Below are 23,412 nucleotides of genomic sequence, written 5' to 3'. Positions count from 1 at the left end.
AGGGCGGCCCCGCGGACCCCGCGCCGGGCGGCCGCGGGATGCTCACGCCGCGGCCCTGCAGAGCCCCGCGCGCAACGTGGGCGCGGACGGGGTCGGTGCCGGCGAGCGGGCCCGCCGCTCCGCGCCGCGCCGCGCCGCTCCTGGGGTCGGGAGGCGGGAGGAGCCCAGGGGGCCGGTCGGGGCGAGCGGTCCTAGGGAGGGGACGAAGAGATTCGTACGGGGTCGCCCGTCTGGCGCGGCCGCCCGGATCCTTTTTTAATGAGGCGGGTAAAAGCCTAGCCCTATGGTAGGACCTGGATAGTTACGCGCCCCTCTGTTATGGGGTAGTTCGGGAGGCGAGGGGAGACCGGGGCGTCTTCCGCCTTGCCCCACCCCGTGTGTTCTCTGCCTGCAGCAAACCAGCCCTGTAGGGCCAGCATTTTTCTTCGGGCAGGGAGAGACGGCTACCCGTGTGGGCCAGCGATTCGCAGAGTAACGCCTTCACACGTCTCTCTTCCTGGCTGTTGCTTCCGTTTGAGAGGATGAGGCTCCACATCCTGTAGGAAGCACGTTGAGACCCAAACGGAGACTTTGGGGTTTTCATGAGTTACATCTCACGCGCGCACACCATAGTATGGCAGAAATCGGGACTTTAATACCAGATAGTTTCTGTAGTGCCTAATGTATTGCAACTTGGATGGAAGTGACCCGACTTCCTATCAGCCATGAAACTCCAACGGTGTCCTTTGGGCTATCTATATACATGCCAACTAGCACATGGTCATTGTGAAGAGAAATGAAATATCCCCACCCACCTAGACTCCAGGGAAAGCCTATGTGATTTTGCTTTGGTGCTCTGAAGTTCATGAGCTGAGATCCTGACCACAACGAGAAGAGGATAATTCCCTACAGAGAGTAGCTACTTTGAGGGGTAAAAGGCCAACCTTCTTTTCCCTTGCCATTGGTTAGCATTTGGGTTTCCCTGGAGTTGTGGAATTTCCCAGGCAGACTTGTTTCAATCAGGAAGAGATCTGCTGAACAAGAGAAATTTCACACTCCGGGCAGCAAGTGCGAGTTGTAGCTTTGCCTACGTAAGGGAAGGAGACATGCCCTTTGTAGGAAGTGATGTTTCTTATTTGAAGATCATTCAATAATGCATATACTTTGTGCTGGGCTGATATATGAGAGTCCAGTTATTGACCTTAGATGCTTAGTACCTGATTTGTTTTGCTTTTAGCATTAGCAGTGATAGTCTAATGCTACCATTTGCTAGCAAGTCCAGCCAGGTGGAACAGCTTCTCCATTACTTGTTTCCACCTCTCTTGGCCGGGGAGTAGGATGTTGAGTATCCAAACAGGAGAAGCGATTCCTTTATACATGCCCTTATCAGGCTTCCCAAGCTGTTTCAGGTAATGAAAAGCTAAAGACCTCCAGAACAATGGACAAGATTTTGAAAGTTCCATCATTATTTTGTAACAGCTCTAATCATGGCTTTATCCTAATGTGGATGTGAATTTATGGAATGCGCTCCCCAGAGAGGTCCGCCTGGTGCTGTCATTACTTGTTTTTCGGCGCCAGGCGAAAACCTTTTTTATTCAAACGTTATTTTAATTGTTAATACTATTTATTTATTTTATTCTTTGGCCAGGGCAACTTACTGTTTTATATTGTGTTTGTTCATTTATGATTGTGAGCCACCCCGAGGCTTTGGCGAATGGGGCGGCATATAAGTTCTCTAAATAAATAAATAAATAAAATGTGGTGGGGGGATGTGGTGTTGTTCCCTCCTTCTGGGAAGTCAGGAAGGGAAAGAGACAAGAAACAGGAGTGCTCAAGCAGGAAAGGGAGATACCACCCTCCCGATGAATACTTACTTCGCCTCTCCATTCTCTGAGGCCTTGTTTGCAGCTTGAGAGGAAGCCTTCTTTAAGGGGAAGCCTGCATTATGTGGCCCAATCTTATACAGATGTTAGTAGATTTAGGACAGGTTGGGGCAGCTCTGGCCTTCCAGATGTTCTGTAGTGCTCTTCAACCCTAGCCAGACGTGAAGGTGTATGGGAACTGAGCCAAACCTTCCAGAGCACCATATACAGTGGTGCGTCAGCTCACAAACACCTTGGTTCATACCAATTCGAGTCACGAACAAAAATTTCATAAAAATTTTGACTTGGGTCGCGAACTCTGCATTGGTTGGCAACCAAGACTGCGGCCATCTCCCTGCCCCCGAGTGGGGAGATGCCCATAATTGCAGTTGCGTTCGTGCAGGGAAGACATGCGTGATCACGGGCGCACTCCTGCAGGAAAGACGGGCGCAATCTTGGCCATCCCCCCCCCCACCAGCATGATTACAGCCATCTCCCCACCCCCCGAGTGACTGTACAAAAAACAAGTGACTATAGACAGATTTTTCACCGAAATTGACCTTGCAGCTAAGAGACAAAGAAGAGAGGAAACCCCTGAAAGACATCTCCCCAGTGTCCTTATGGAGCGGGACTCTCCCTCAAAACAATAACCTCCCCCCCCCACCCAGGTTAGTGTTCTGCACTGTACTGTACTGTACTTGGTTACTTTGTTGTTCTTTGTCACTTTGTTTCAAATTTTTCTGATTAAAAAAAAAATAGTTACAGAATGGATTAACCTTATTTACATTGAACCTTATGGGGAAGTTTGACTTGGCTCGCGACCAAAAACTGGCTCACAACCACATTCCGAGGGGCCAGAACAGATTAACCTTATTTACATTGAATCTTATGGGGAAATTTGACTTGGGTCACAACCAGAGTCGTGGAACGGATAAGTTCATGAGCCAAGGTACCACTGTATTGCCTAGCACCCGATTAAGGAATACCTAACTCCGCAAAGGATGGGGCAATAAATGCGATGCTACATCTCAGCTTCCTGCTTCTGCTGAATTGTGTCATTTATGGAGAATTTGGAGGGTGAAGGACTTTGCTTGGATCCTTCTGTATCCTGGTAGCATAAAATTTCAGTAAGCAAGACTCTGTTCCTTTAATGTGAAACCTATTGCTTAATTAGACTTTACTAGGTAGGAGTGAAATCTTTCTGCCTCATATTAAACCAGAAAGCTACTCATGAAACTGATTAGATGTCAATTCAGGACAGGCCAAAGTACTTTACAAAACTGTGGAATTTATTTCCACAATATTTATTATTGTGAGCCACCCCGAGGCTTCGGCGAATGGGGCGGCATAGAAGCCTTCTAAATAAATAAAATAAATAAATAAATTTGATGTCAGAAGTTGTGGTCATGGTCACTGGCCTGAAAAGGAGATGAAAAAGGAGGATAGGTCAATCTGTGACTATTAACTATACTGACTATATTGGAAGAAAAGGCTTGGGCAAAATATCACTGTCCACCAGTTACTGGGGAGCAATGGGGAGCCATTACATTAATACCCTTAAATGTTTCCCTGTGCTTTTCAAGCCCAATCCCAACTTGATTCACTGCGAAGGAAATTTTAAAGATTAATTTTTAATTGATCACTGATTAAATCAAAGGTTATAGGCTAAAAACGCAAAGCAGGAAAAATCTGACGCAAGTTTTCTCTTCCTGTTTCCTCTTTTCTGACTGCTTTTAAGTAGCCAGCAGTTATGACACACGTCTCAGGGTTGTAGGGTGGTTGGTCACACTAGAGGGTGTTTACTATTTTATCCCGGCTCTGCTACTCTGACACAATTTCTTCCTGACTGCTGTAAGGCATTGTTACCTAATTAATCTCTTGTTATGAGTGTATTCCATGAAGCAAAGTCACTGTTAAAAAAACATGGTGAGACAAGGTTAGTAGGATTTTTTTTAATTAAAAAATGTCTTACAGTAGTATCCTGCTTTTTCTCCGAAGAACTCAGAGCAGCCTACAAACCCCCCACCTATAATACACATTTGGCACAATGATAAACAACTTAACCAAGCATATCTAATGAGCATCATAACCAAGTAATGAATAGCTGAACATATGCAATAATGCCGTATGACTGAACACCTAATTGGTCACCTTAATCACGAAGCTGCAGAGAATTTCCTTTTACAACATATTATTTCAGTTGTATTTAATTTCCCATCCCCTTCCTCTGAAGGCTGTGAGCATACAAGCAATTTAAGATTCTGAAAATAATCCAGGGTCAACCCTTACACCAAAGTGATTTTGAATTATGCTTGGGGATTTGAAGTAGTTTATTCATCCTTTGCATAATGGCTGTGTGTCAAATAGTTTTATATATATATATATATATATATATATATATATATATATATATATATATATAAAAAATAAATACACACATACACACACACACACACCTGCTTTACTGTAACCTAGCTTTCCCCAGTCTGGTGATCTGGGACTACAGCCCTCAATATTCCTGACCATTGGCCAGGCTGGCTGAGAGTATCATAATCTGAATGAATAGGATGAAACTGGTTAGGCATGAATAAAGAATAATTCACTTTGTGAATTGTACAGCCAGCCAACATGCAATGTTGCCATATATGGGATGATAAGTAGGTTTCCTCCCTAACTCCATCCCAGTACAAGGCTGTATTAGTCCATATGTGTGGTGGTAGTCTGCCCATGTTGATCTTTCATAGCCATCCCCACAGCTGGCGGAAACAACAGCGGGACTGCTTGCAGGCGCATCTTAAATAGCATGCCTCCAGATGCTAAAGCAAGAAGAGCCCTGCCAAAAAGTACCTGCATTTTCCAGAAATACATATGTTACACATCACAATGCCCAGCAGAGATTGGGGTCTGCCATTCATCTGGCAGTGCACAGTGCGGTTTTTTTGAAGTTTTCTTCGAATTCCACTCTGCCACCATCTTTTGTGTTCACGCATGTCCAAGGTGGGAGCAGTTCACTAGATACTGCCAATCCCGTTCAAAGATTCCACGCGCCAGTTAATAGCATCACTAGAAATAGACTGTTGACATTCTCAGCACGGGTATATAACCCCCTCCCCACCTGAAGTCAGAAGCAATACATTCCAAGGATGTCTACATGGTAAGGTTAGCTCTACGGTCCGGGCATTAGCCTAATACAGAATAACTGATCTGATGCACAGTACGAAAGGGACAGGTGTCTTGGGAATTTTAAATGCATTTTTAAACACTTAAGGTTTTTTTTTAAACTCTCAACCCTCTATACATATTATACTGTCCTTAAGAAATAGCATGGCAGTTCTCCAAACAGCTGGCCAATAGTGGCCAGAAAGAACAATTTTAGCATAGAAAGTACTTTACAGACTAGTCTAGCTAAATTTAAATGTCATTAAAATTCATAAGAAAAAGACCAAAATTCAGTCATATAATCAGTGAGGAGACTGAAAAGGATGTAAAGAAAACAAAGATGGGCGCTTTATTAATAGGAACCTCTCCTTTAACCAGTCTGCTGGAGTGCCACGTCAACAAGTCAGTATACTTTAGAACCAGCAAGCTGTGTATGTGGCAGGTATCCCATTTGCTTTTTGTACATAAGACATCAAAGCACACACTTCTCTTCTGGAATGACTAACAGTGTCCCTTACTTGTGGAAAGATCTTACAACTAGTAAGCATACTTGTAATATGGTGATTGGATTGTAAATTAATACAATCCAAAGATACACAGAGAGTCCTTCATGCATGTTTCAGGATGCATATCCCAGTGAAAATAATACAGTATGGAAAAACGACTTCCACATTCAAGTGGGCATGTTTACAGCTCCTGACACATGTAGAGAAGTCTGCTTCCACTTGCAAAGCTTTGCTGGATCCAGATGCAGATGGGAGGGTGTCTACATTTCAGTGGTATGGTTCTTCTGTTATGTTACCTTCTTAGAGTATTATATCAAAGGTGGAGAATTTCCTGCCTTAGTCATGTTTGTGCTCATAACCAACCAAGTGCTACAACTTGTCATTCCTATCAAAAGATCTCAAAATACTTTAAAATAATTTAAGGTAATTCTACCCAGCCTTTCAAGCAATTAAGTATCATGCCAGTCACTTTACAGGCACACAAAAGATCGCGATTCAGATTACAGGGAACAGAATTCTGAGTTATTGGTCAGTTGGGTAAATTATTATTAATCACTTCAAGAAAATGTTGTTTCTGCAAATTACACGACCTGTGACTGCTTTGGTACCTTCCTGTCTCCACCATACAAATATTTTACTGACCTCTCCTCATTCTCAATGACCATTTTACATGATAAGCTGTAATGATGCATATTTTGCCAACAAGATATTAGGAGCTCAAATTGTCCAGGCACACCAAATTCAGTTCATGGCCAAGTGGAAGAATGGCCACAGTCCTTCCAGGTCTAATTCTTCTGGCAAACCATTTGATATTCTTTAGATTATTTTCAGATAGAAAGTATTTGATTTCAAGTGAAAGTCATCAACTGCAGAGAAATCAAGTGATGATGAGAGAACACTTATGTCCATACATGTGCAAGCCCTTGGAGTTCCTATCTTTCATTGCAGAGTGGCAAACCCCAGAATTTGGGGACAGTTGCTTGAAGCTGTAATGGAAACATATCCAAAGAACACAGAGGAAATAAAAGCATTTTATTAGTAATTGCTTCAGTGCACAAATACAAGGATGCCTTCTTGAAAAATAGAAAAGAATGAAGCAAAGATCAAAATGCATCACCTCCACTCCCCGGGGATTATTTTGTTTCAGATTCTTCCTCCACTAACTCGACTAGTGGGGCGTGTCTGTTGGCCTGGGATCCTTCTTGGTATAGAACCCTTTTTATTATTCCTGCCTTTGGAGCCCGTATGGTATGCTGCACAGAAAGAAGCATATACAATAAACTAATTACAGTTTCTCTATTAGCATGGCTTCAGCCTCATGCAATTGGTTTACACATCTTTGTAACAGGATAACTGCTTTAAGTACAGTGTCAGACTCCCTGTATGGACACAATAGGAGGGGGACCACATCCTAAAACAGTGGCTGCGGACTCAAAGGAGCACATGAAGTTTTACTGAACAGTGGTTTTAAATAAAAATGTCTTTTCCCAACAACGCATGGAGTGTGGCTGGGGAAACTACTAATGAAGTTACCAGCAGATAGGTTGCATTTCAGGATGTCGTTTCATATCCTATGGGTGGAGAAGTCATGGCCAAACTCTCTGCAGATTTTCTCTCTTCCATCTCATGAGAAGAGATGGCTCTGCCTCCAGGCAACAATTGCCTGCAAGGAGGCAGAGTGGGCAGAGTGGGAAGGAAAACTTCCTGGAAGAAGGCTGCCGCTCTATTATGCTGGGTACCCTGGGGCCTTCTCCCTCATCCGCCATCATTTGCTAGAGAGGAAGCCGTGCCTGGAACTTGTCTTTCCTCTGCAACAGAGCAGTGCCATCATACTGCTGAATGCTGGCTTATAAACTCTCACTGGGTCACACTTATAAAATCATAATATATTGAGCAGATGGACCAAAAGCTTGCACCGTGTATTATTCTCTGGAAGAAAAAGATTAGAATACTACAGTACTACAGTGCTGCTTCATTTACTCACTGCCTAACAACAGTTAAACGTGCAAGATGCAACTCAGCACTGCTAGGCCAAACTATGCTGGTCTAGCTAAGGTTATTGCTAAAGAGCTGGACAAGGTCTATACACAGATATAATACTTTGCAAGGGTTTATGTGAATTAACAATAACTGGATAATTAAACAACGATTTTTAGAGAAAACACTCATTACTTCTTAGAATTCACAGCCCAACCCTCAGAGAAATATTTAAATGGTAGAGAGCAGATAAGTAGTTGCTCTAGACCAGCCTTCCCCAACCAGGTGCCCCCTGGATGTTTCAGACTACAGCATCCTGAATTTCTGACCACCAGCTATGCTGACTGGGAGAAATAACATCCGAAATATCTGAAGGGCAGCAAGTTGGGAGACATTGGTGTAGATTATAAAGGATCATCCTGCATGCAAATGCAGTGGCATATTGGCTCTGTGAAATGTTAGAAATTATTTAGGCCAATAAAAGCAGCTTAATCTGCAGCATCCCTTCAGTTAACATTATTTCTGCAACATTTAATACGCCCTTTACACAATATGCTAATAATCAAAATTACACTGGGAACAGTGTGCTTTTTTCTTTCCTACAGTCAAAACATTATGAAGTCCCTTACCTCCATTTTCATGGCTATCATGACCATGAGTGGATCCCCGACCTGGACTTTATCCCCAGCTTTCACAAACACCTAACAGATTGAAGCACAAGTGAGAACTTGAAGCCCAGCGATATATTGCTACTATGCAAACATCACCTGCCTAGGGTTTTCTACGAGCAAACAGATAGCAAAATGAGGGACAAATGATTCCTTGTATGATGAAGAATTGAAACATTTGCTGAGTTTACATTTAGCGCTAATTTCTCCAGAAGGATAACATTTTTAGGGTGTGCCTATAAAAATGTATACCTAAAAATATAATCTGCACATGTAAATGATCACTGTGTTACATATGTGTATGGAATGGCCTAAGCTCATTGCTACAAGCACATGCTACTAAAAACACTCATTTTCAGCCATGTCATATGCAAAGGGGCCCTAAGAAGCTGCACAGACATTAATGCACTACCTGTTATTTGCTATATGAAAAGTTACCTGTTTTGTTTATCTCTCTGTGCTAATACTTGGTATTTCTTAAGCACCACCAGTGTGTTAATGTTTAACACAAGGCTTTGGGTGCAATCCTACCCATGCTTGAGCAAAAGAGGGTCCCACAACCCCCAGCATGGGCCCTGTTGTTGGGGAATGCTGGAAAATGTAGCATGGCTGCCTGGGGATGGCTAGCGGTTGCAGGACTTCGTAAATGTCTGAACACGCATAGGATTGTGCCCTCAGACACTCTGCACCACCAGCACGATCAAATGGTGCAGCGTTTCTGGACTGCGCCAGTTCAGGTTGCTGGGGAATGGAATAACATCTCATGCTGTGGGGAGGGACACCGTTCATCACACAGAGAATGAGGATCCTAACTTTGCAGGCGTTTTCTCTTTTCTGTACGTGTGTCTAAGCACGAGGCTTGGGGTGCAGGATTAGAGCAGAGGTTTGGGAGGGACAAACTAGTTGTGAGAACAGAGAAGGAAACAAGAGCAGGTCAGGCCAGAAGTCATTTCCAAATGGAGCTCTGGGGTGACCTTTGAAATGACGTAGGTTCCTCAGGGAGAAAATCCATAAGCATGGACAAGATTCCTTGAAAGAAATTTGGTCACGCTGCTGGCCATGCTATCTCTTCACGCCGAGAGGACTGAGGTCCAGCTGGTGCTCAGCATGAACTGTGCACATCAGCTTTCTCCAAATGGGCTCTTACAAGTCCCATTACTCCCAGCCAGCACAGCTGCCACCCATGCTGGCTGAGGATAATGGAAGCTGCAGTCCAGCACATCTCGACAGTGCTGTGTTGTGGAATACAGCAGTACGTGTTCTGACACTACCCTAGCGTCTGCTGCGATGTGTTGAAGTTCTTCTGTAGACAGGACAAAGAAATGAGTATTCTGAGCATGGCTAGAGGATTTTTCTTGTAACGTAGATGATGCTTTTGACACTCTCACAGCATGGTTCCCAGAATTACCTTTTCTATTGTTCCTGTCATGGGTGCCACAGCTCCACCTTGATCTCCAGTCAAACTCACTCCAGATAAATATTTTGGCAATGGAAGAGCAATCTGCTCACTGCCTTCCTAGAGGAAAAATATGAACCAGGAGCATAGGGACACTATGATATTCATGCAATGGGGACAAGTCTCGATGCTGTAAATGACAGATGACACTTGGATGGATATTAATACTTGATCTAGTGATACGGCTTTTACATGACCTTAATTAAATTCCCATTTTAATTCCCGTTAATCATTATTACTGGAAAAACAACAACAACTGATCTTGGAACAAAATTGCCCGAATATTCCTTTTCATTAAAAAAGGCTGTTAATGTAGTGTTAAAAATGCATCAAATGTGTGTTACTTTACTTTGGGAATTTATTTCCCGTCTCTGCTTCAATTTACTTGTCTCCATGCTGTTGCAGTAAGAAGATCTACCATATGGCCATCGAAACAAGCACTTCCAAACCTGGTGCCCTCCAGCTGTTTCGCACCAGCACTCCCAACATTCTTGATCCTCAGCCATGTTGGCAGGGCTGAGAGTTGAATTCCAAAAAGCATGGAGAACACAGAGCAGGGAAGGCAGGTTTAAGCCAACACATAGTTTGAAAATGATGGAAAGCATGTAAAGGAATAGATGGATTAGAAGTCAACCATTTTAATGAATACATTCCAAATACTGCAGCCCTGTTCCAGAAAAGCTGATGATGTTGCTTCCATAGAATTTACAGTGTGTGTGTGTTTGTATGTACGTGTATGTGCTTGCATGTGTGTGTGTGGGAGGAGGAGAAATTTATCAATGAATCATTCATTAATAGTTCAGTCTTGACTATCCAGTCTCTACTAATCAAAGCAATAAAGTTTCAAGAATCACAGTAAGCTTATGGGTTAATTACAAAATGAAATCATGGCTCATACTCAATCCATACTCTCCAAATGTAAAGACATATATCCAAATTCATCACTACTTGTTTCTTCCTTTCACTAGTTTCCCTGCCTGGATAAAGACGATAGATAAAACTCCTAGATGAAGAAGAAGAAAATATTACCAGTGAGAAGAGGTAAATGGTGTTGTCCAAAATTACCAGCTTGGATTTATGAACAATTCCATTCACTGAACATCTTAGGTAATCGGAATCACCATCATTTGAAAGACAACCAGAAACATGGAAAGATTGGTCTTGTATCTGAAATACATATACAGGGTTTTAAAGTCACTGGGCCATGTACCGTTTCTGAGGAAATAAGATTGGAAAGGTAGAAATACATATTGCATTCCAAGAGTAGAAACAGAGGAAAAACATACCCAAATCCAATACAGAGAGTAATACACTCTCAATGCACACATACAAGAAACTATACAACACGTGCACACTGACCAAGATCCAAAGAGCTAGACAACTAGTACTTGTATTTCTCCATCTGTAGCTTTCCACCCCTGCCTGCCCTCAGCAAACCATTTTTCAAAATTCAGAGGTATTTCAAAAACAGTGTATTGCATAGCTTGAAAGAATCTTGCTCAAAATAATATTTTTTATGCTACTGGACACCCCCACCCCCACAAGAATCTTACACACATATACAAAACTGTCCACCTGCTCAGTAGTACCACTGGACAAATCCTCCCAATTAATCAGAAAGGGTATCCGAAATCTTTGTACAAGATAAACTCTGAGTGAACATACATGACTTCAGGGAATGAGCTTTGCCACTCAATGTGAAAGTGCTTTTTCCTCTACATCTACCATCTGAATACTGAATGCTGTGCCCTGCCCTGGGCTTATTTCTCAAAAGTGACAGATAGGCCAGAGAACTAAAAAGGGCATTAGAAAGGCAGAGCCAAAAATAAAAGTGCAGAAGAAAACTGGAATACTCTGTATTAATAAAGCACCACAAAAATGATGTATAGCTTTCTCTCCTTTGCTCCCAACTCCTGCACATTATTTAAAAATCAAAACAGGCGTTGTTCAATAATAAAATAAATCCATTTTGCAGTTGCTAATGCAGTCCGAGAAGATTCCAACCCAAAACAGAACCCATCCCAATGCTTCTGCAGCTGCTGTTGCCACCAGCATGGCCTTTCCAGGGTGCCCGGGATTTATAAGGAGCCACACAGAAAGAGCCTGACACTGCTAACCCTCTTTGTAACTGAAACCCTATTATGATGAGTTTACCTGCATGTCATATGAACCATCATGACTGTAGGTTATAGTCATATTCACATCTGTTAAAAAAATAAAGATTTAAATTGCTTCACATGGGGAGAAAACAGTTAAGAGCTTAAAAAAAGCATATAGCTATGTGATAGGTAAGGACAACACATATGGGGTAGAAAAGTGCTTCCTTCAAAGCATTCCCCTCAGCTCTATCACCTCCCTGGTCTTCCCCTTGCTGTTATCTCTGTTCTGTGCAACATGGGTGCTTAATCCCTCTAAGTCATCTTCTCCCATAGTTAATCTCTGCACCTTTTTTCTTGCTACTCCTACTTCAGCTGAGAACAGTCTTCTCTTCTCTGTTTATCTCCTGCTATTTATCTCCTCTATTTGCTCCTGCTACACCACACAAAGTCTGGAGAGAAGCTTAGACTTTAAAAGCCCTGAATATAGTCTGAGAGCAGCACTGCTGTCTATGGAATACCTGAGGTGCAGAACCTGACAGGGGGACAAATCCTCTCTGTGACTCCCAACAGGGCCGTTCCCACTTTCTCTGGACTCACCCTCTTTCTCCTGCCCACCAATCATTTGGTGGCTTCCTGGCTTTGGTGTGATTTCTTCCTCTATTGTCTAAGGTGGAAATGCCTCTTCTAAGGCTTAGTTGCTGCCAGTATTCAGAGGCTGGTATTTTGGACCCCCCCCCATTTTGCCTTTGGCCCCGCCCACCCTGAAATAGCTCCGCCCCCAGTGCTTCTCCAACATCACATTCAGTTCTCGCGTGAAAAGCGGCTCAGCATCGCTGATGCGCACACACTTCCAGGCTGCCTCTGCTGCCCCTGGTGAAACAGGTTTTCAGATGCAAGCACATGTAATGATCAAAGATAAGAGAGGAAGGAACATGCACACTGGGAGCAGTACTCCCTCTTTCAAGCCACATTTACTATCATCATTATGATCCACCCAAACTTAAGTGTCTCTTGCATATAAGCATCTGCTGAACAAAACCTTTCCTGAACCATCTCACCTTATTTGCCCATCACACTCTCGACCTCTTCCATCTCAGTCAATCCTCGATTTCTCTGTCTCTCCCCTGCCCTGTCCACCTTAACCCTCAATTCAACATGCAGGGCACAGTTAACCATACAGACCCATGTAGGGGTAGCAAAGCCTGTATCTATACAGTGCTGCATGTACAAAGGAAGCCCTCAAGAACAAGCAACCAGGAAAGAGGAGGCAGCTTGGAGTCACGTTTCTGAAAGAGTGGTGCTTGCAATTAAGCTCTGCTCCAAGTCATCTTTACGCATTGTCCCAGTGACAATGGGTGAGATGCAAAGTTACATGTGTGTAACGGGGTGGCAGAAGCAGACTGCCCCATCCTCTCCTCTCCAGGCCAGCTTGCGCAGCCACCTGAAAATGCCATGGTTGGCCAGGAGACGTTCTCAGCATGGGGGTGTGGAGGGCCAGGGGGGGAGAGGACCCTCCCCCTCAAATCAGGCAGGGGCCCTTTCCACAAGCTGAGCTTCTGCTCACAGAAATGCTCCTGGGATCTCTACCAAGCCCCTCAGCTGACCATACTGCAGCCCCCCCCCCCCCCGAGCAGGGACTGCTGGCCCTCGGTGGAGCACCTCCACTTCCGGCACACATACACATGTCGGGACCCAATTCAACCCCATTGGGAGCCATTGCACCATTGTAGGTCTCCGATCATTTTCAGCTCTACACAGAGCGAAAGATGAACAGTCGCTCAAATGCGTATTATTCGCACTTACTATTTTCACCATCAAGAAGAGTCAAGTTCCTAATGAAGCGCATATTGATCCTTCTGCCGCTGCTGGATGCAAATGGAGAATACTTATCTAAAACAAAAAGGGAGATGCACTGAATGTGCTATTTGCACTATTTCTAGCAACATTAATCCAAAGCACATAAAACTCAACCAGAAGTCTGCACCCGGACAAATGCATGGAGCCTTCTAAAGTCACAGGCATATCCTGAGTGCATGATCAGACCAGGACTTTCTGTTAGAATGAATAAGGAAATCCATTCAGACAAATAATTCTGCAGCACCGGAAACCAGGTGCCCGCATGTAATATTGGGTCAGGAAAGTTTTGCTTATGAATGTGAACCACAATATATATGTACAAGGGAGAGAACATGCATGTTATCAGGCATCTTCTTCACTTTTGGAATGATCGTCTAAAAGTAGAAAGATAACCTTACCTTCTGACTGAAGTCTAAAAGAGTCCGTGATTGTTTTCTCTTTCAGTAGCAGTCCTAGGGCTGCCTGGCACAAAAACACTTTTGATATCGCCTTTTTGGAAGGGAAGAGCTTATCATAGTGTTGAGGGATAAAATTGGTGTGAACATTTCCAGCCTCGAACTCCGGGTGGCCCGAGAGATTCAGCAAGAAATCAACATTGGTGCTTAACCCTACAATCTGTTGAGAGATGGGAATGAAATTACTAGGTGAAGACAAATAACTGGCCGCAGAGCTTCAGCTGAATGTTCCAAGAGATGTGCAGTAGTTCTAAAAGTATTGTGCTGGAGAAATCAAACAAGAGTAGGTACTCTTGTATATCTCAACAAGAGTAGGTATTCCAAAGCACTCAGCACTGAAGTGACATCAAGGTAATGAAGCGAAGCAAACCTCAGGTGCCCTCTGGGACACAAGGAGAGAGGGTGCAAGGTTCATTATTGAAATTCTGGGTCATGCTATCAGATCGACACAAGCTTTTAAACTACTCTGGAGTCCTTATACTTACATTATATTGCTGTAGGCAGTATCTTAATTTTCTTAATGCTGCTTGACGGTCTTCTGCCCAAACAACCAGCTTAGCAATCATGGGGTCATAATGTATAGAAACCTCATCCCCTGAAATAGAAATAAATGGAAGAGTGATTTGCCAGAAAGAGTAGCTGAAAAATTATCCAGTTTATAGCCGTAACCTGTTGTTTGCTTTGGTTACAGATGACCAGGTTTGTCTGCTATGCAGACTTGCTGCCTGCAAGCTCTCCCACATGCTCATTATCAGAACTTGCGGTTCAGAAAGCAAAACTGAAAATGGGAAAAATAATATAAACCGCATCACTGTGTTCCATACAATAAACCACACTGGGCCACACTAAGCACTTTCCTTATTTACTGTTATTTGTACACTGCTTCTGTGAATCATGATTCAAAGCACTGTACAAAGTTAAAGGTACACCAAAGTTCTGAATGCTGGGCATCAGTGAAGTCTGACTGTCAGATTTTGGACCCAGTACGGTTTCTGGACCATTTTTAAAGGCAGCTTTATGACAGTCTAATCTGGACATGATTGAAGAACAGTTGGTGCCAAGACCGTCCTCTCCTCAAGATACTTACAGACTAAAAAAAGGGGGCCTTACAAAGATGGTAAAAGCATCTTTAAGGCATGCCTAGATCCGGCCACATCTTTTCCTCTGATCCTAAGGGTGCCAACATTTTCCCAGCCCATTCTACCAAAATGATTTCTGCTGTGATAAGGCTCTCATGATGTGACACTCTTTACAGGTAACACAGATTAATCTGTAGGTGAAGCCAGGAACTGCCCTGCTAGAGAAGACAAGGATCCTTCTTAGACTTGATTCCAGCCATGGTTAACCGGATACTCCTGCAAGGCTGACAGGCAGGGCATGACAAACATTGTCGTTTCCTGTCTGTCAACAGCCTGATCAGCTACCGATACGCTATTTTACTTGGTTCACCATTTTGGAACTTATTTCAGTGGACGAAAGGTAACATATAATTAATAAAAATATTAAATACAAATAAATGTACGATGAATTCTGTAGGAGGTTTGGATATGGCTGTTATTCAGATTTTCCAGGCTTGTAATTCTATGCCTTTTCTTCCAAACTCTAAACACAACAGAGAAGATGCAAGGGATCCAAAGGAGATACAGTAAAATTCCCAAAAGAAACAACTGCAAATAATGGTTTCATAAGTTTGCATAACTGGCTTTGTGCTTTTCAGAGCTGAATGCTTGAAATCCTATCCATAAAAAAAATTAACGGCACATTTAAAACTAAAAGAATGTCTCTGATACCAGTTCCCATGGAGGGATGTCAGTTTTACCTTGTCTTACCCCAGTTTCTATCCTGATAGAGTCATCAGGGAGTGGTGTGGACAAATGCAACAAGGGTCCAGCCCCTGGCATGAAATTATTGTTTGGATCTTCTGCATAGATTCTTGCTTCAAATGCATGTCCCTTGAGCAAGATCTGTTCCTGAGTCAAAGGGATCTTCTCTCCTGCAGCAACCTGTCAAGAACAGCAATTTTGCTTTCTTCTGAAATTAAGAGGAGAATCTGCAGACTCCAATTGTATCAAGGACTCACAGATTAATATAATAAAAACTTATGTAAGGAAACATATACTGATTTACATAATAGTCTCCGGCATTATGTACATTTTAGCTACACAAGTTTTCCTTTTTTAGAAGAGCTGCATCTGCACTCACCAAATATGTTAAAGGTAAAGGTAAAGGAGTCATGCCTGACTCTTGGGGGCGGTGCTCATCTCCGTTTCCTAGCCGAGGGAGCCAGCGTTTGTCCGCAGACCGTCTCCGTGGTCATGTGGCCGGCATGACTAAACGCCGAAGTGCACGGAACGCTGTTTACCTTCCCACCAAAGTGGTACCTTTTTATCTACCTGCATTTGCATGCTTTCGAACTGCAAGGTTGGCAGGAGCTGGGACGGAGCAACAGGAACTCATCCCATTGTGCAGAATCGAACCGACGACCTTTTGATCTACCAGCCCAGCAGCACAGCGGTTTAAACCACTGCGCCACCTGCATCCCCCTATGTTACATTATCGGATTTCAACTCCCATATGGATTCTAACTGCTAATTTCTCCATATTAACAGACTCCCAACTTCTCCATCTCAACTTTTTCCCCTCCAACTGTACGCAGTATCTCCCCAGAGCTGTGGATGGAATTCTGTACAGTCTACAATGGGCTACACCTGCCATCCTGGATCCTGATGTCAGGCTGTACAAACAGGAGGTGTGCTCCTGCATTTAGACATGTTTTTCCGCACAGGTACAACTTGGAACAAACCTGTTCGACCTGTTCATTCACTACCCAATTCATAGTCAATCCAAACAGAAATAGTGAGAATTCACCGCCCCCAATGCAAACCCCACCATATAAACAGTAAAGGGTGCTACTCCAGTGGTCGGCCCACATCCGGTCATTGCCATTGTTTTCTTTTCTATACTGCCCTGCAGTTAAACTCTCTGGGTGGTTTGCAAGAGTCCTTACCTTAAGTTGCCACTCCACCAAGTCAGTCCCTGTTATCATCTCAGTGACTGGGTGCTCCACCTGGAGCCTGGTGTTCATCTCCATGAAATAGAAATTATGTTCACTATCCATTATAAATTCCACCGTTCCTGAAATATTTAAGCAAAATGTATTTCACAGAAGTGTGCATACTTTCCTTCCTTGTACCTTCATTGTCCAAAGATTTCATGGCCCTTTGTAAGCATCTTAAATAGAAATATTCTAAAAGCTCACCCAAAAGATACATCAAAGAACTTGAATGGGAAGTATAACCTCACAAGTAGCTGAAATAAGTCTCTTTCCAGAGGAGCCTTAACACTATTCAGATATGTTAAAGTTTTATAATTGTTGTTGTGCACCAGAAAATTTTGTTCTGGTCGTGTTCATGGTGTTGATAAAGGACTGGCTCAGCGGCTGTCCTATCAGAGTAAGCCAGAAAGCGTCTGCAGGTCACTGGCTGAGCTGCTCTGATTCTAGACAAAAGCGGATGGGCAAAGCATTCCCAGGAAGAGCACAAGAAGCAAGGAGTCATGCGAGTGTGCACATAATGGGCGCACACCTACAGGACATGGCCTTATACCAGCCAGTCCTCTGGTCCATGTGCCTTGGTACTGTCTATGCACTAACAGCAGTCACTCTGACGTCTTCTCAAAGCTGGGCAGGCAACTTCCCCAGCCAAAGCTGGAAATGCCCATGAATTAAACCTGGACCTGCTGCGTGCAAAGTCTGTGCTCTACAGCTGAGCTACAGCTCTGCACAAGAAGGCGATGAGAGAAGCAGCAGCAGCAGCTTGTGCCTGCCTTTTTGGGTACTCCTCTCAGTCTCTGTTTGCCCTCCCTCCCATAGCGGGCTCACTTTCTAAGCAAGAGGGGGCAATGAGGAAAAGTGCAGTTGTGAGGAAACAGGAACAGGCAAATCTGCCTCTAAATATTGCGCTACCCTGACAAATGATGGAAGGCCTGCCTGGAGAAGAAAACAGCAGCCGGCAGCAGCCTCTGGATCTGAGACAGTAGAGAGTGGCTGAGATCTGGGGCTCAGTTAAACATTCTGGGTCCCCCGTAGACCTGGGCTCTGTGCACCACAACTGCACACTTCAAGCCAGGATAAAAGCCACAACCAGGTCCAGCAGGCTCACCTGGAGGCAGCTGGGCGCCTCTTGGAGAAATCCAGAGGGTGGGCCAGAGGACTCATGACCATCAGCAGCAGGCAGGGGTGGGCAGAACAGGAGCCGTGCGGCAGCGGGGAGCTCACCCTGCCCCAGCTGCCCCTGTCCAGTTGCTTACTGTGCCTCGCGGGAGAGTGTCGTAACAACCGTTCCATGAGGCATGTTGGCTTTAGCTTTCTTTCTCTACAGGAGTGCTGAATGCAGAATTTACCACAAATATAACTACACAAAAGCTTGTCTTATATACAAGAGCTATCTATAAGGTTTATGTACAAGAGTCAACGGGGGGTCTCAATGGCATTTTAAAATCTCTCTCTCACACACACACAATTCTCTAGTTACTCTAGAATGCTCTTTCTTTAGATTTTTTAGACCACTAATTAAGACAACATGCCAAGATACATTTGACCAAATTTATTATACAGTTTAGATATTTTTGGTTATTGTCTTTCTTTATTTGTAATATTATATGTGCTGGTGTTACATCAGAGAATCCTGCAGTGTTCGTGTCTCTGTGTATTTTCTCCTTAACTTTGGTTTTTAGTGGCATAACTTTCTATGAAAAATTATTTTGCCAGCTGCATATTTGGGAGATTCGCTGCCTAGTGAATTCTAGAGTGCAACTTAAAACATCCCTCCTATAAACAAATATCTTTCTGCATGAAACTGAATACAGAGCTAAAAGGAAATTTGCAATACCTGCTCCAACGTAGTTCACAGCTTTAGCTGCCTTAACAGCTGCCTCTCCAAGTTTTCTTCTCACTTCAGGCTGAATTCCTGGCTAAGAATCATAAAAACAAAGCTACATTTGCACAGTGCAGTGTTATTTGCGTGCATGCTTACTGTGGCAGGTATTATCTACTTTGGGAAAACTGATGTAAAAATGCTTTCTTTTTTAATGCAGTTTCTAAGGTTACACCTCCATTTACAATAATCTGCATAAAATGAGCCTCATAGAAAGCAACTCACTTAACAACCGCCATGGTCCCAAAACTCTACATAGAAAACTATTCAATTCCTTTAGTATAAGTATATGGACAACAGGAAACATGTAAAACATTTCAACTTCAAGTAGGACCACAAATTATAGACATGAGCAAGTTAAAGAGAAATGTTATGCATAAACTAGCAAAACCTACTAGAAATGTCTTCCCTTCATGCTTCAGAAGAACAGAGAAAGTACTTTGTGCCTTTGGAAGTAGAGTATTGTGCTACCTGGTGTAATTTCCATATTAAAAAGATGCTGTTTGTATGATTTGGGGTTCTCTGCAGCTAGTATTATTTTCCATAAAAATGCCAAAGTGTAATTAACATCACACATGTAAAACTACAAGAATTATGCTATTATAGGAAACAAATGTGCACAACCGTCTTGATGTTTGCAGAACCGCCACGTACCCCTGGAGCTTCTTCAATAATTTTCTGATGCCTTCTCTGTACGCTGCAGTCTCTTTCAAACAGATAGACCACATTGCCATGTTGGTCTCCAAACACTTGAACTTCAACATGCCTGTTTCAGTTTTAAAAATGAATAGATCAAAGTTCTTGAAGATCACAATGCCAGTCTTTAGAGAAAAAGATATTAATGCAGCTTTGCCCCCTGTTAAACTCCAAGATAACCTGCACAGACCATTGTAAACTATGTACTGTAATATTACTTTTCAGATCTGGAAATGATGTATACGTCAGGAGGATCAGTGTTTGTTTGACTCTTTGTTGTAGTTAATCCACTGTTAGACACGTTAGTCTACAATAATCCATTCAAGGACAAAAAAAATCCATTTGCGTAAACACACGGAAGCTCTTTTAACATAGCAATTTATCAAAGAGCTCCAGCATTCCAACGTAACTCAGAAAGAGATCCATGGGTCTGACATTTACAATATCAGATCTATGTCCCAGAAGACAGAAAGAACTGCACACCAACTTATATTATTTTTGAAAAGCAGGACCTGTGAGAGAGGCGTGCACCTTAAAATGCAGCATGCGCCTTCGAAATAAGCGTACAATTGTTAAATATTTTCAGCCTTAGGATTATAAGCTGGTGCCTGCCAAGAACTTGGGATAGGACATGATGAGCAGATAAGGGGGAGGGGGCTTGGTTTGGTTTTTCCCTTTATGGGGGTGCATTTCTTACTGTAAGCCAGCAGGCGAGGGTTTATCAGATTGGGAAGGACAGAATCATGTGAAGTCAGGTCTCTTCAGCCCCTTCTCCTTACCCAGCCTCACAACAGGTGAGCAGTCCCCATACCTCAGCCCCAAATCCATAATAGGAGCTTTCAGTAGGTACCCTTCAGCTACCCATTCACTGACTCCTTTTCAGCTGGGGTGGATTTTCCAGGGGAGCATGACTACAATATCCCAGGCATTCTGATCAGAGTTTGAGCAAATGCCAGGGTCTCTGAAAAGGAAGTTTTTCCTTGTCCCAGTGGGCAAGGGGCTATCTGGGCCTATTCACTAGTGTAATATATTAGAAGTTTATTTAAATCACAACAAGTAATCAGAGAACCTGACTTATAAGGCAATGGAACAGTACACAAAAAAACTCCATGGAAAAATGAACTTCAGAGAATGCTAAATACAAAGATTAAATAAGTGTTCAATGTGGAGCAACTTGGATTAAAGCATAGAATGAAGTCTTACATACCAGACTTACAATAGTAGCTGTAAAATTATCTATATTAACTACTATATAAATGCACGATCTTCTCCCAGCTTCTTGTTAAAGTTTATTGCACTCTCTGCTAGATAGCACTTTGGCCTAAATACTGAGAAAGAAAGATTTACAGAAACCTATCCCAAGCAGAGGACACAGATCCCCATAGTCTTAAATAGAAGTTCCAGGAGCCAGTGCATAAAACTCAGTAGAATCCAAATATAAAGTCAGTCCATGAAGGAACTGAATAAATGTTTAAAAATAAAAGTAGTGAAGTCTGAGCCTCACCAGGAAAGAAATAAAAGGATAGGAATTTTCTTAACAAAGGTGAAAGAAGAGAAACTTAGGACATCTTGTTTTATTCAAAGCAGTCCACAAGCCAGGAAAATGTTAGCCCTGTGTAAAAAAAAAAAACCACAAGGAAGAATTCTGATTAGGGAGAAAGATAATCTCCTCAAAGAAGTAACAGTGTTTAATCACAGCTGTACAAAGTGTCAGTGGAAAACACAACCAGAAAAACCTAATCCAGTGATGTGACCTGAGGCCCGTACCTTCTGGGCTCTCAGCCATTGGAAATATGCAGCTTTAGACCAGTATTACCACAGCAGAGTAGGGAGAAGGCAGATTTTGTCATAGCTTAGTCAAGGCCTAGTGACCACCCACAGAAACCATTTGACTATCTTTTCTCTCATTTCAGCAGCCAACTGTACCTTTGTCTTCATTTCCAACAGGAAACATACAGTCTTGCTGTTTAGGAGTCAAAGATTTATTTCATCCCACAGCTCTGTGGGTTTTGCTCCCAGGGCTCCAAACAGACCCCAAATAACAGTTTCTACTAGTACTTCTATCCAAGGACTCAAACTCCTCTTCCATTTTCTGTCTTTGGTGTCTGCACACTCTCCAAAACAGTTCAGAGTTGAAGGATGATGTGTTACCTTGGATTATCTACAAACTTCTCTATCAACATGGCATCATCATTGAAAGACTTCTTAGCTTCTCTCCTGGCTGATTCTAATTGTTCCTGAAATTCTTTGTCTGAGAAAGCAATTCTCATGCCCTGGAAAGTGTGACAAAAATGTCAGCAAAATAAGAAAATGAATACAGACAATAGCAAGTTATTTTAAAAAGCAGCATGGTTTATAATATGGATGAGTCATTCACACAATTATTAAGTTCAATTCAGTGAATCTGTTCAGCTGTCTCTGAGTGCGTAACATGGATACATATGTGATGGCTATGCAGAGAGACCAAACTGGAAAGTGCTGTCTTCATTACATCCTTCATGACAATTAGCACCATGCTCAGGAAATGTACCAGGTCAAAGTTACATGTAGTTAAATAATTCATCCTTGGCAGCCTGATGCTAATGGACCTCAACTGGCATCTTAAATAATAATAAAAGACAAGAGGGATCCTGCAATGAGTCTCAAAGTATGGTGTGCTCCTTGTTCCAGTTGCCAGCCAGTCACATCCTCTTCCAAGAAACTCCATTCCACTTCCCCTTCTCCCTGGGTTTATATTCCCCCACCTTCCCAAATAATAATTCCATGCCCACTGGGTTGTTTTTGGAAAGTTTCTCTCTCATCCTTCTTCTTGATCTTTTGTAGTTAGGTAAACCTTGGCTGCCACCAAACTACCCGATAACTCTCTCTGATGCATGCCTGATGCTGTCTGGCCATCCACACTCAGAGAGGGCATTTGCTATTAGTACACAGCTTAACTTTACAATGCAATCATGATTTGAGACATTGCACTGGCGCAGTAATTGCGCCATCTCAGTCTAAATATTTCCTTATTATATTTATTATTATACTGCATGGTTCTAATTGTATAGGAAGCATACATTTTTTGCCCCTACCTTTCCCCCGCCTCCACGGACTGCTTTGATCATGACCGGGTACCCGATCTTTCTGGCCTGCTCTTCCAAGCAACGGTCAGACTGGTCTTCGCCATGGTAGCCTTCTACCACAGGGACCCCGGCAGCAGACATTATGGCCTTGGACGTGCTGCAGAAGAAGAATATATGGTATGAAGTGGCAATGGTAGCAGGCGCTACTCATTATGCACCTCAAGATCTGCAGTAACACACTTCATTTTGATCGCACAGCCTAGGGTTAGGGTTGGCGTTATTCTGATTTTCTTATTTGGAAAGAGACTGGCATGCCATGAATACATGCTGGGAAGTAATAATTATCCAACTAGAGCTTCCCAGGCTATAAATAGGCAGCACACAGAATACATATCTTACATTACATATAACTTACATTACATTAGCTTACATCCATATATGCCCAGCCGCCCCTTGAGATCTGCGGGAGAGGCCCTTCTCCGGGAACCCTCCGTGAAGGAAATTAGGAGGGTAGGTACTCGGAGGAGGGCTTTCTCTGCGGTGGTGCCCAATCTATGGAATGCGCTCCCCAGAGAGGTCCGCCTGGCGCCGTTGTTATTTGTTTTTCGGCGCCAGGCCAAGACCTTTTTATTTAAGCAGCATTTTAACTGTTAATATTATTGGATTTTATCTGGCCAGGGCGGCTTATTTTATATTGTA

At 43.0% G+C, this 23,412-nt stretch overlaps 1 protein-coding gene across 3 annotated transcripts in view; it reads right to left on the bottom strand.

The window, feature by feature from the left end:
* Nucleotides 1-5,326: 5,326 nt before the first annotated feature.
* Nucleotides 5,327-23,412, bottom strand: part of MCCC1 (methylcrotonyl-CoA carboxylase subunit 1) — a 24,646-nt gene continuing 6,560 nt past the window's right edge. For all 3 annotated transcript variants that reach the window (XM_044434448.1, XM_044434450.1, XM_044434449.1), the window contains exons 6-20: nucleotides 22,723-22,870; nucleotides 21,800-21,921; nucleotides 19,607-19,718; nucleotides 18,908-18,989; nucleotides 17,026-17,153; nucleotides 15,838-16,021; nucleotides 14,504-14,613; nucleotides 13,962-14,178; nucleotides 13,510-13,596; nucleotides 11,762-11,811; nucleotides 10,637-10,774; nucleotides 9,560-9,667; nucleotides 8,113-8,184; nucleotides 6,624-6,759; nucleotides 5,327-6,492 (exon numbers count right to left, since the gene is read on the bottom strand). In XM_044434448.1, the coding sequence (XP_044290383.1) occupies nucleotides 6,640-6,759; nucleotides 8,113-8,184; nucleotides 9,560-9,667; nucleotides 10,637-10,774; nucleotides 11,762-11,811; nucleotides 13,510-13,596; nucleotides 13,962-14,178; nucleotides 14,504-14,613; nucleotides 15,838-16,021; nucleotides 17,026-17,153; nucleotides 18,908-18,989; nucleotides 19,607-19,718; nucleotides 21,800-21,921; nucleotides 22,723-22,870 (1,678 nt within the window). In that variant the 3' untranslated portion in view covers nucleotides 5,327-6,492; nucleotides 6,624-6,639. The remainder of the gene's footprint in view (nucleotides 6,493-6,623; nucleotides 6,760-8,112; nucleotides 8,185-9,559; nucleotides 9,668-10,636; nucleotides 10,775-11,761; nucleotides 11,812-13,509; nucleotides 13,597-13,961; nucleotides 14,179-14,503; nucleotides 14,614-15,837; nucleotides 16,022-17,025; nucleotides 17,154-18,907; nucleotides 18,990-19,606; nucleotides 19,719-21,799; nucleotides 21,922-22,722; nucleotides 22,871-23,412) is intronic.

This window comes from Varanus komodoensis, unplaced genomic scaffold (assembly GCF_004798865.1).
Source record: "Varanus komodoensis strain SLA01 unplaced genomic scaffold, ASM479886v1 scaffold28, whole genome shotgun sequence".
Taxonomy (NCBI): Eukaryota; Metazoa; Chordata; class Lepidosauria; order Squamata; family Varanidae; genus Varanus; species Varanus komodoensis.
The sequence above is the reverse complement of the archived record's forward strand: the minus strand, read 5'-3'. Positions and strand labels throughout refer to the sequence as shown.